The sequence below is a fragment of the Xiphias gladius genome, chromosome 20 (assembly GCF_016859285.1).
Source record: "Xiphias gladius isolate SHS-SW01 ecotype Sanya breed wild chromosome 20, ASM1685928v1, whole genome shotgun sequence".
NCBI classification, from domain to species: domain Eukaryota; kingdom Metazoa; phylum Chordata; class Actinopteri; order Istiophoriformes; family Xiphiidae; genus Xiphias; species Xiphias gladius.
The window spans coordinates 12,797,433-12,810,012 of NC_053419.1; the positions used below are offsets into that span (position 1 = coordinate 12,797,433).

General features: G+C 39.9%; 1 protein-coding gene across 5 annotated transcripts; it reads left to right on the top strand.

Annotated features, from left to right (window-relative positions):
• The first annotated feature begins 32 nt into the window (after window positions 1-32).
• Window positions 33-10,353, top strand: anxa4 (annexin A4). Of its 5 annotated transcripts, none has more exons than XM_040156832.1 (13): window positions 33-140; window positions 2,694-2,743; window positions 3,837-3,924; window positions 4,731-4,825; window positions 5,716-5,829; window positions 6,524-6,614; window positions 7,514-7,593; window positions 7,983-8,039; window positions 8,138-8,231; window positions 8,575-8,670; window positions 9,270-9,328; window positions 9,698-9,820; window positions 10,116-10,353. In XM_040156832.1, the coding sequence occupies exons 2-13, from the start codon at window positions 2,735-2,737 to the stop codon at window positions 10,170-10,172; spliced, it is 963 nt and encodes a 320-aa protein (XP_040012766.1). In that variant the 5' UTR covers window positions 33-140; window positions 2,694-2,734; the 3' UTR covers window positions 10,173-10,353. The 5 variants fall into 5 exon arrangements, with proteins under 5 accessions (XP_040012766.1, XP_040012763.1, XP_040012767.1 ...); XM_040156829.1 differs by lacking the exon at window positions 33-140 and adding an exon at window positions 878-985; XM_040156833.1 differs by lacking the exon at window positions 33-140 and adding an exon at window positions 943-1,027.
• The last annotated feature ends 2,227 nt before the right edge of the window (window positions 10,354-12,580 follow it).

Below are 12,580 nucleotides of genomic sequence, written 5' to 3' on the forward strand. Positions count from 1 at the left end.
GAAGCCTTTAAAACGTTGAGCGACGCCTTTGCCACTTATGATGGTGCCGAGACAACCCAGAGTTCTGGTGGCGAATTTCCCATTTGCTTGCCAACACAAGCCAGTTGGTGAAAGATAGAGCGGCTGCGGCTAGCTGTTATGTAAGTGAATTACACCACCCAGGAGGCTACAGCATCTCCGGAGAAAGTATATCTGTGGCTATCCATCCAGCTGTTCATGGTCGGCTGCTGCTGATGATAACATTAGGTCCTTCTCCATCTCGTCCAGCCATTACCAAGCTAGCTAAGTGCTAGCTACTTCAGCGCTATGACATTTCGTGTAAGGTTATCCAGGTTATCCTCTGAAGATAGTGTCTCTGAGTGCGATGTATCCGACGTTTAACCTGTGCGATAGCGTTGCCCGAAAAAATATTTCCATCCTCATTCAAGTGAAGCGACCGTTTGATGCCACATAGCGGCCCGTCTAGCTATTTTATTGCTTCCATTTACAATAAACTGTGTTTTTTTTAGTAAGCTAACGCATTAGCGCGATGCAAGCCCTTCTTCTCCACAAACAAGCGCAGAGTCGACAGGGAACTGAAGCCTCCGTCTGTTGCAACTGTAGCTGCGAAGACACCACAGAATTTAACATCTACGAAAACATCAGAGAGAGGTTTCTACCCAGCAGCCTAATCTCTGCAACCACAGCAATCTTTGGCTGCCAGCGATATCGCAACATCCTAGCTGTTGCTGTTGACTCGCGGACGGAAATATGGGTAATGTAGTTCGGAGCGCAGCTGCAGCCTCCGCCCTCCGCCCTCCCCCTCGCGTATGTGGTCATATGCTGCGTTCAGGTCAAATCGTTGAAACAAGAAAACAAACAACGGGGAAAAAACGATTCACCTCAGCCTACTTTCGAGTGTAAGGTCGGATGTATCAGGGAGTTCCGAGAGCTTCGATATCCGCCACTTGGTGGAAAGAACTACAAAGGAATCAACAAACCAGAGGCAAATGGCCGCAAATCCACCATCGATAGCGGTTACATCGAAGTAAAACTCAATATTAACAGTAATTCGGTTAACTAAACATAAACTACGCACAGTTTGTTTGTATCTGGTTTCCCGTGTTTCTCTTCAAATGTGTAAATACGATTTAAAAAAAAAAAACTAATCTAGGCAATTTATATGAAGTGACCAGTAATGCATGGAGGGAGTTTTCCCCGTTTTTCCGACAATCATGGAAGGCAGCAGTGGCCCGTGTGCATCCTCGGAAGTGCACGAGAAAGGAGGGTCCCGTTAAAAATTTTGCGTCCGAGTGGGTTGGACCTTAGAGCAGCTGTGACTTATAAGCTTTACTTTAACCGGGTACGGCGACGTTCTACCCCCTCCTCAGGCTCCAGAGTGCGTGAATTGTGTCCGGGACAGGTAAGGTGTACTTCAGTTCACGGTCAGTCGCGTTACCGAGGTGCTCTGCGGTATTTGATTTGCCAGCGTAGAGCTCGGAATGAGGCGGCCGGTTATCTGTGTGCAGGGTGCGCCCACCAACTTCATGCCAAGTAAAGTGTTAACCAGTAAAACGCTCTGCTTCCTGATTCACTTCTGACACGACATTTTCTTCACATTTGACTATCTTGAGTTAAGCTCTCTGGAACATGATAGTGCAGATTTGAACAGCTTTGGGGGGTACAAATCAGTTTCAGTAGTAACCTTGGCGCTATAATTCCGGTGTAAAGCTTTTTCAGACTGTGCTTAAAACGTACAGTAGAGGAGGAATGCCACATTTACTATTGCTCAATTTCCAGGATATTCGCTGAGGTTAGAGGTTTGTGATCTCGAAAAGTGAAACCTGTAAACTTGAATATCATTAATTTGAAGATTAAAGACCATTAACCGGAAAACATGAGCTAACTTTAGAAAGTCTGACGAATACAATGTACACATTTACGCAAACGTGAACGTGCCGCTACGAGCGGTTACTTTGTCTGAAGAGGTTTGCAAAGCGCTCGCGCAACTCACTTTGTCTCCACAGGCCGTGGTCCATCCACGAAGTGTGCGAAGTGTGTATTTGGGGTCACCTGCCCTGTCTTTACATGACAGACCGCTCAGGTGCGGCTATTGACCCACACAAAGAGTTGAGGTCACCGTGTTTTATTAACTGTCTTCACCGTCAAACTCCAGAGTCTGGAGTCCCGTTTATGTCTGATTAGTAATACAAACTTTAACTGTGCTTGAGAATAAACAATAGCAAGTCCTTTTTAATTATCACCTTGGCTGTGGACACACATTTTCTGCAGGTATTTTCTAACTAGGCCTTCTCAATATGTTGAGAACGAAATGGATTTTGACAGATATATGTTGTGGGTAAGTGGATCCCTACAGGCAGGAAAACAGGTGGGAGTGAAACCCCTCTATCTTCCCTCTCAGTGGCGTAATTACATGTGTGGCCAAACAAACACCAGTTTAATGAGATTAGCTCCCGGGACACCAGCACCAGCGTGGGACACAAGAGAACCCATGACCAAATGTGTGTGACAGAAGCCCTCCATGAGAAGATGAACTGCATACAATATTGATCAGAGGTTAATGAGGGTCACCTTCAAAACAGAGACCATTTACTGCCCCTAAACCTGATGCTGCAGTTCCCTTCTTCTCTCTGTGTTATAAACAAGTCCTTGTGCAACTGACATACAGGCCTTATTTATTTGTTCTTTTGTAGCTTTCTGCACCTCCAGTTTGGAAATCCACACTCTTTCAACAATGGCAGCGGTAAGTCTTTCCCATAGCTGTTGTTCCACATGAGCACAGTGAAGATTGGCAACAGTCATGCATCCAACAGCATTTACATTTATTTGCCTCACCAGTAGATATTCTGCACTAGACAATGGACCGTTTCATTGTGCCTTGTTCTGAAGAGTGCAGCACAGCAATTAAATATTATGATTTTTCATTTTATATCGGTATTATATTGTAATGAGATGCTGCTGCTGTGATACAAAATTGCAATTACAGCCCATGATATAAAGTAAAATCTTAGGTCTGATGTCATGTTTATTTTATACTAAACATGGACACAAATTGTTGTATAAAATTTTAATTATTTTTAGGTTTGCATTTCTTCGTTATGTTACTCATGATACGACCCTGCATTTTAATGCAACTGTCATAATGCAGTATATCAGTAGTGTAAAAAATCCTTTTCGTCATTGAGATTTCGACTACAATCGTCCAACTCTGGTTGTTGATATTGTTTTCCTAATACATATATAAAGGTTCGCAGTGACTTCCTGAAAAATAGATTTCACAGCTCTTAAACTTTGTCTTGCATTTTGAAATGATGAAATGAATCTGTACTGTGAAGCCTACTTGTATTAAAATTTGCCATAATTTATGTTATTTAGCCTTCAAATGCCCCCTCCAGATGCATTTTAAGACATAATAAATAGTCTAGTTTGAATAATAATTGATCTGATTTATTTATTCTTTTTTTTACAAAAAACTTCAATAAAGCACATATTCTCCTTCTTACTCATTGAAAAAATCCAGAATGTATGAGCATGCAAATATTTTTTCGTCTTAAAACTGTTGGGCACAAGATGTCTCCTTCTTCGGTGAAAAGTCCAAAATTATATCCATATTGGATAATAACTGGTTTCAAAACTAGTTGAAGTAGTCCTGAACTCATATATTAGGCAAACACAACTTTCTTACTTCAACAGAAGAATGTGAAAATAGCCTTCTAGTGTCAAACTCTGCACATACTATGCTTCATTCACAGTGAGCCGAACATCTCCCCTCAACTCAAACATTTTGTGTATGTTTAATAGTTGTAATGATGTTATTTTAAAATATTTATGACCAGATCGGAAACCGTGGAACAGTGACTGAGGCGGCTGGTTTTGACCCAGACGCAGATGCCCAGAGGCTTAGAGGAGCCATGAAGGGAGCTGGTGAGTGACCCAGCCACTGTCGTCCAGAAACTATCATTAGCTAAAGATATGTTTAACTGTGCCGTTAAGACTAGTCTTCCATGGAAGAAGAATGTAATTATTCTCTTCCTCGATCTCTTTCTTTCTCTCCAGGAAAGTTTGAAAACTAAATTCAGAGTTGCTTAGTGCTCATGTTGTCATGTTGCAACTTTAAGTTTGCTATAGTCCATCCTTTCCGCTGAGCGAGCCCTCACACATTGCCTCAACTTTACCCTTTACACATTGTGTTGTAAAGCTTCCTCTTCACTCCTGATATGGAGGGTAAATTAATCTCAGTTTTGCTGACTATGCTGAGGAAGTGGCGGTGAACTAACCTCATTATGGGTCGCCCTGTTCTGAAAACTTATAAGCAGGTATGTAGCACAGATATGTATCACTCAAAGAGGTACATCCTAAAAAAACATTCAGGAGTATGTGAAAACTACATTTTTCTCTCTTAGAGAGAGAGAACGTTTTTTTCTCTCTCAGAGAGAAAAATGTGAGCAATTGTTGTGGCGTCGAATGCTGATGCATGTTAGGGTTCGCAAGCATAATCATCTTCCCCTGACCCTAATTTGAGCTCTATTGCAAACAGATGGTTTCTATGTCGATGCCAACAAACAGTGTGTGCTAGGATCATCTCCAGGGTTACAGCTTTTGCTTCTGATTCTGTGTCCTACACACTGCTCTTACATTGAGTATAGGAATATGTGATCCATACAATTTAAGAAATGTAAGATTAATAGTGGAGAAGGTTATGAGATTCAATATTATGATATTTCTTGCAGGCACTGATGAGGCAGCAATCATTGAAGTCCTACCACATCGTACTATTGCCCAGAGACAGCGCATCAAAGAGGCCTACAAACAAACAATTGGGAAGGTGAGAGTTTTGAAAGAGCTGTTCTCAAAGGCAGCAATCAAAGTCTAATTGCGAATGAAATTGTGGGGGTTTTTTTATCATAAATAACAGTGCATGAAGCAGAGAAAGCAAAGAAATGACTGAATTGAAAAGCTGCCTTAAAAGAGACTACTGGCAGCAGCAGTGCATGTATCATCTCTTAGCCTCTTATTCCCCTGTGTACTCTCTCATGACTTATTCACTTCAGGTGGGGTTTTACTGTGCTAACATAGCACTAGTAATGTGCAAGTTAACTATTACCTGTAAAGCAGAAATGAGTACCACCTCTAAATAAAGACAAGGACAGACATGGCCTTGTATTCTGTAGGAAAGGGGAACTTTCACTTCTATAAAAACTGTACACTGAACCCACAGATGTATGCTGGCCAGCGACCGTTTTTCTTTGTTTCACTGTTATGTGGATCAATACATTAACCGAAAGGGAAGTCTGGGTCTGTTTTATGTATTGACATAATGGGATAATGATCAGCTCACAACGCAGTGAGAGAGGTCAGTGGTCAATATAGTTATTTGAAAGAAAAAGCAACGTCTGTGAGTGGAACCCTCGCCGGCAGAAAGAGTGAGTCATGTAGCACACGGTGACGCCCATCTGTGGTCACACAGGCCACTTGTGTGGAACAGCTTCTCAAGTCACAAAACTGTGTCCAGAAACCACGCCCTCTAGCGGAGACACAAGTGCTGCCGCTGGAACGTGTGAATGTCCACGCTGGCAGCACAAAACCTGAACATGAAGCCAGTATTAACTGTGTTTTACTATCAAAGACCATCAGATTTCATTAGAGATTAATTTATTGAAGTCCTGGGAATGACCGTTGGGCTGTTAATCCATCTGTTCCTGCCCTACCCTGCAGGAACTGGCCGATGATTTGTCCTCAGAGCTGAGTGGGAACTTCAGGACTGTCGTTCTAGGTCTGCTGATGCCGGCACCTGTGTATGATGCCTACGAGCTGAGAAGTGCAATGAAGGTCTGTGTTTGTTATCCACTTGTCCTCTCTTTAAAGGATTAGTCTGGTGATATTTTATATTTTTCTTATTTCCATGAAATCTCCTCAAAAGAACCGAACCAACAATGAGCAAGATGTGTCTGCGTAGCTAAAGCCCTGATATAGCATATTACTTGGTGCCAAAAGGCTCCATTGTTGTCGAAAAACTATTAAAAACACACCAGTGAGCCACACTATTGCACTGTGTGACATGTTCCCCTATTTCAATGAACCTGGGCACTGTAGTTTATTTTGAATCAATCCAACATACACCTTCCTGCTGCCTTAAATACTCACGAGTTTACCAAATGTGTATTAATCCACAACTGAAAATAGTCCCCAACACATGCACAGTTTACTCCTGTTTGAATAACATTTGCTAAAAACTATATTATTTATTAATTACTAAATACTACTACTACTACTACTTGTTTAGCTTTTTTTTAAAAATGAGGAGAAAAAAAGAACAGGAAGTATTGAAAGACTGACTGACACATTTTTGCTTTAAGTGGATTTGTGGGCAATAACAACAATATAGAATATCGCCAGCCTTATCCTTTAAGCTAATCCTCCCTTTATTGATAAACTTATCTTGTGTATTAAATTAAAAAAAGCAGCACACCACTTCGTGTCTTCATATCTTGTTCTAACACATGTCCATACTATGTCATCACAGGGGGCTGGAACAGAAGAGGCTTGTCTCGTCGATATTCTCGCTTCGAGGTCAAACGCTGAAATAAAAACCATCACCGCCTTCTACAAGAAAGGTAGCTGTGTCACTCCGGTGAATAGAATATCTGATATCAGGTCATGGTATATGTCAGCATCTGCTGATGCCTATGGGCTGCGTATGGTATCTGATATTGTGCAACAGTAACTACGCATTATTGGGAAACAGTGGATGGCATAAATTATTCATAAAAGCCATTGCTGCTCTCTATGTGGCAGTTTATTGTTTGTTTTTCAGTGCATATAAATAAATCGTTATGGCGTAGTGCTTTGTGGTATCGCTTTAGCAATTATGCCAGCATAATTGCTGATTCTAGATCACAACACAGCGAATATTAATGGACCATTATTTTAACTTGTCACTTAGGAGGTCTGGCTTATAACTCCTTAAATCTCCAATAATCAATATTTTGATTTTAAAACCAAATCATATGACTGTATTATGTGAAAGTGGTTGCTCATAGTGCAGAAACCCCAGAGTCGGCTGCCCTTTTTATACCCTTTGAGTTCCTTGTTTTCATTTTTAAGAACTTTAACTGCATGGCCTGAGAAGCTCTCGTAAACCCCACTGTGCGCTACATGTCCAGCACCAACTGGTAGACAAATTCAATGTGTTCAATTTGTGGCAAAGATATCTTTCTCAGGAGTTAGTGAGAACCAAAACAAAGCCAAAAGGAGAGTGAATATTGGTTTTATATTGATCAGGTGGCCAGAAACACTGGACAATCTGGATATTGAACTAGGTAACTCTTTGCAAACGGTATTAGTCATTAAAACTTTATAAGCCACATTATATAGTCATATACTGTATATCCATAGTCATGTAGAATGTGGTAGCTATCAGCTTGTTTTGATTTTCTGCTTCATATTGGTCAAAATCGAACAGGTATTTGATTACATGCTTTGTATTCTAATTTGCCATGTTTTTCTGTGACAGAATTTGGAGAAGACCTGGAAGACACTGTGTGTGGAGACACATCAGGAATGTTTCAGAGAGTTTTGGTCTCTTTACTCACAGTAAGCAAACATCGGCCAATACCCTCTCTCAGCTTGGGCCAGTGTCAGTGTTTTTAATGGCACCTTATGATCATATAAAATTCAAATTCAAATTCAATTTGATTTAAATAAAGAATTAGATTCAAGTAAAAACAGAGAGTATTCATTTCCCTGTATCTTCTTGAAAACCTTTTGAAATTCTATTGGACACACAAGATGATTTGTAAAGTGTATACAACTAGGAACCTGGGGTGATAAGTTTTCACAACCTCTATTTGTTTAAGGCGGAGGAGGTAAGAATAGTCACATCTGTATCATTAAACACCAGCTTTCCTTCCTCTTTTATTGTCCCCACAGTCAGCAGTGCTGCACTTATTTTATCTGAAGCTGCTGTGTTTTCTACATTGCAGGCTGGACGGGATGAAAACGATAAAGTGGACGAGGCCCAGGCTGTTCTAGATGCTAAGGTAAAGGTTCGGGGGCCTGTGTAAGAAAGGGTGTGTGTAAATTATGACCCCTGGAATGATTTTTTTAAATTTTTTTTTTATAATGCTTGTGATCAAAGGAAATCTATGAGGCTGGTGAGGCTCGATGGGGCACAGACGAGGTTAAATTCCTCACGGTGCTTTGTGTGAGGAACCGAAACCATCTGATGCGAGGTATTCTCACTGCATACTGGCAAAATTTTTAAATCTGCAGACCTAAAGTCCTTGTGTTTATTAGTGTTGTGTGTCTTGTGATTATACTTCCTTTTACCTAAAGTGGCTGCAGAAAGTCACGTTGAAGACTCATGGGGATTTTACTGACCCCTTGTGGGAGTTTTAGGAGCAAACTCACTCTTTTCGTTGAGACACCATTCATTCGTGTTGTGTGTGATGAAAAATCAGTGTGTGAAAAAAATCAGAGTGTGACAGTCAGATGGATTTATTCTTTAATTAGTGATATTATAATTTACTTAATTGTATTCTACTTCCCCATTCATCACATCGTTTCCTCCTTCAGTGTTCGAGGAGTATCAGAAGATCTCTGGAAGAGATATTGAGGACAGCATTAAGAGGGAGATGTCTGGCTGTCTGGAGGATGTCTTCTTGGCCATAGGTCTGTCTCTTCTGCGACTGCTACAAAAACATATCAGTTTGCAACTGTTTTCAACCCTGTCAATGAAAGCTGTTAACATCCAAGTTCAATTGAGCACAGACAAGGAAGAAGCCACAACCCATAACTCAAGGTTTTTAGACAACACAGTATAGTATTTGCTGCTAGTTCACCAAGTGGTCTGAGGGAAATTAAGTGAAGAAACATACAGTAGTGACTTCTTGGTACTTAAGAGGTCACCAAAATGGAACTCTAAACTTTCAATCATAGGGCATGAAGATGTTGTATGGGGGCTCAAATAATAGGAACACCTTTACAGTTTAATGTAATTCCATACAAAAACGCTGCAATAAATACTAATGTTGTGAATCTGCTATTCAGCTTTTGTTGACACTGTGCCATGGCAGTTTTGATTTAACTCTGTGGAAATTATTTGAGCATCTAGTTGGTGATGATGTAATCCCTTTTATGTGTGAAAAGTTTCTGTTAGTACCCCTTTGTGTCAACATAAGGGCCGGGCATTTCAGTTGACATTATACAACTGGAGTTACTGTTGTAAAAGTATTGCCTCTTACGTGCTGGGATTTGTTTTTGCTTTGCAGTGAAATGCATGAGGAACAAGCCAGCATTCTTTGCAGAGCGATTATACAAATCAATGAAGGTAAATATTTCATGCTGGTTATGCAGCTACTATAGTGTAATGTGTAGCCAGTAATATACATGAAATTAATGTACATATTATCTATGATTTCCTTTGTATATCCTATCCTTCTTGTGTATTTCTGTGTCCATATAATAGCAGTGCTATTTCCTGATCAGTGTAATTATACGTTTTCCCGAAAAAGTACATCACAAACATGCTTTCCTTACATCTATTCTTCCTTCTATACAGCATATTTGAATATACACGTATTTAGAGTTATGGATAAACATGATTACAGTAGTTACCGTACATCAGGAATAAGAAGAGCAGACTGATGTTACATACTCTATGACGCACAATATAAATACAGTTTCTTTCTCTTGTCAGGGGCTGGGCACCACAGATACTGTCCTCATCAGATTAATGATTTCCAGGGCTGAGATTGACATGTTGGACATTAAGGCACAGTTCCTGAAGATGTATGGCAAGACTCTCTACTCCTTCATCAAGGTGAGCACCGGATGTCATGGGTGGGGAAATATTGTAGTCAGCAAAGACTTTGCAATGCATCAGCTGTGATGTAATGATAATCGCAACTCTAAGTTTATGTGATGCTTTAATGTAGCTTTGAACAGGGATGAGACTGTGATTCGTCACTTCTTTCATGTCATTTGTTTGGCCAAAGTTTCATCCTTAGGAAACAACAATGTTTAGTAATGTTATAATTTTGGGTTTATGGGAGCGGTTGCACTTATTCCCAACACCGGTCCTTTGAAGTCTCACAGATCTTTCTCTCGCTGCATAGGGAGATACATCTGGTGACTACCGCAAAATCCTGCTGGAGCTGTGTGGAGGCGAGTAAAAGAAATAACACAGCAACATCCAGCTATGTCTTTATTCTGCAGACGATCAGCTTTTTTTGTTGATGGCTTCTCTGTATCTTATCTTTTCTTCTTCTATGGCCTTCACATTTCACTGATTGACCACAGTGCCGTGTTTTACTGTTTGTAATACCAATTAAACCAAAGACCAGTGACCTCTTACAAGTGTCTGTGTTTTTGTTATTGATCATGTGTTAAGGATTTATGGTACTACTTAGAGAGAAAGATATTTGCTTTCCACATCTTTAAAAACATAAAAGATGAATGTTACTGGCCTCAAACTCCCACTCTTGTTACAGCGCAACATTTTCATCACTGTCCGGTAAGTCAAGTCCATTTGCTTAATTGGTTGCAATTCCTCATTTGTTGAGTCAGCCCTACGTCATTTGACTCAATTACTTTAACAGGATGCCAGCCTTATATGGGAGGCAGTAAAGCGGGCTCTAATCAAGTAAAGGAGAATGTCCCATAGCTCATACAAACTTACTGCTCCATCACAGAGCAATAAGCCTGGGAAATAATGTGCAGTGGTTATGCACAATATGAGGTGACCACTAGGTGGAACCAAGATAACTCGCAACAAAGTTTGTAGCACTTGGGAGCCCAGCAGCACAGGAGATGGATGTGTGTATTGGTGTATGGTACAGCTCTCAGTGTCATGTTTTTCATTAAGCTACAAAATATGACTTGTGCAGTTTTGTTTCTCGGTAAAACTCCATAAAGCACGTTCTTCCACTGTCCTTGTACACCATGAGCCTGACTCCTTTCTATTGAAACTGGCATGTGCTGCATAGAGAGTCTAATATAAAACCAATTCAGGCTTTACAACCAAACACGCAGTTTCTTCACATAGTCTCTGTGTAAACACGAAGAAGAAACAACATCACCAAACCCTCATAAAACTGATTGTTCACCGCATTAGAAAAGCCAAACGACTGCAACCAGTCTGCAACTTTTTCCAGGGAGCTGCCGTTCTCTGCAGCCATCTGGTGAAAGCCTCATTTAGTTGTTTCAGAGTGTTCAGATCTTTTCAAGGCACCAGAAAGGCCGAGGTATTGTCTCAGTTGCATATTTGGTTTGTGCAAGGTTTTTGTCTCTCTATCCATCTTTTTGGCAGCTGTAGTCGCTAGTGTACAAATATTTTCAAATCTTGTACATTTTAATAGGAGAATAGTATTAGTATATCATTCAAATTAAGTGCTTTCAAACTGTTTTGTTTTAAATAGATGCCTCTTTTATTGAGTTCAGTATAAATCTTTCTTTTAAATCTTCATTTATTTGAATTCATGGTTTGAAGTCCAATCATGACACACAAAGAGGATTTGTTTTTTCATTGTGTTCTATAAAATATGATGTAATTAAAGTAAACACTTTTTAAAAGGCCATTTCAGTAAGACTAAAATACATCATGTTGATGAACCAGATCTTTGACGACCCTGACGGAAATCACTTTCTCCATCAGCTATTCTTGATGCGAAGATTGCACAGCAAAGGTTTTGGTGCTTTAAGTGTCTCATTTTATATGTCTGTACACTCACTTTTCACTTTTATCTGTACACCGCCCTTGATTAAAAATAATGTGTTGTACTCTGAGGTTTGAGACGTGCAGAAAATCCTTGATAAACATAAGAAAGCCCTAGCAGCTGTAATAAGCAAGACAGTGTAAGAAAAAGTGGAGACAGCAAACAAGAACCACATTTTATGACTATAGGAAAGTACTGAACATAAGGTCACACTGCGAGACAGTTTGTTCATATGCATTTCACAGCTTCATGAAAGCCCCTTAACAATCCTGAATAGGTGAATGAACAAAATACTGCAAATATCACCATGGCAACAGAAATAACGTGCATTACAGAAGCAGACATGTCCTGATGCATACTGTACACTGCACAGCAGCCTTCATAGTACCTTTGAAATAGGTTCAGACATAACAGAAGGCCATTAAATGAATCAAGAAAAACAAAGAACATGTAGCCTGCCAAGTCAAAGGAATGCACCATTCAGTTCAACCCTGGTGTAGTTTCAGTTTTACTTAAAGGTGGAAATTTAGAAAATGTGAGGCAGAATTAACAAAAAAAGCTCTTTGAAAATTAAAACTAAAATAGTTCAATCCCTGTAGGATAGAAGTGCTAGCATCTGCTCGATGTTTTTATGTTGTGAATTATTTAAGGTGTTGTGCAGTGACATATTTTGGTAATTTTGTTTCTCTTATTTAACGAGTATGAGAGCTCTGGACCAAGATATTTTATCACAAGCTCTCTCATATGATTATATGGAGAGAGAACAAACAATAATGCAGAATTATCATCCATTTTTTGCTTTGGATAAGCTACCGTTTGCAAGAACCCATGTCAACACTTTATTTAACTGCATTCAACACAAGATA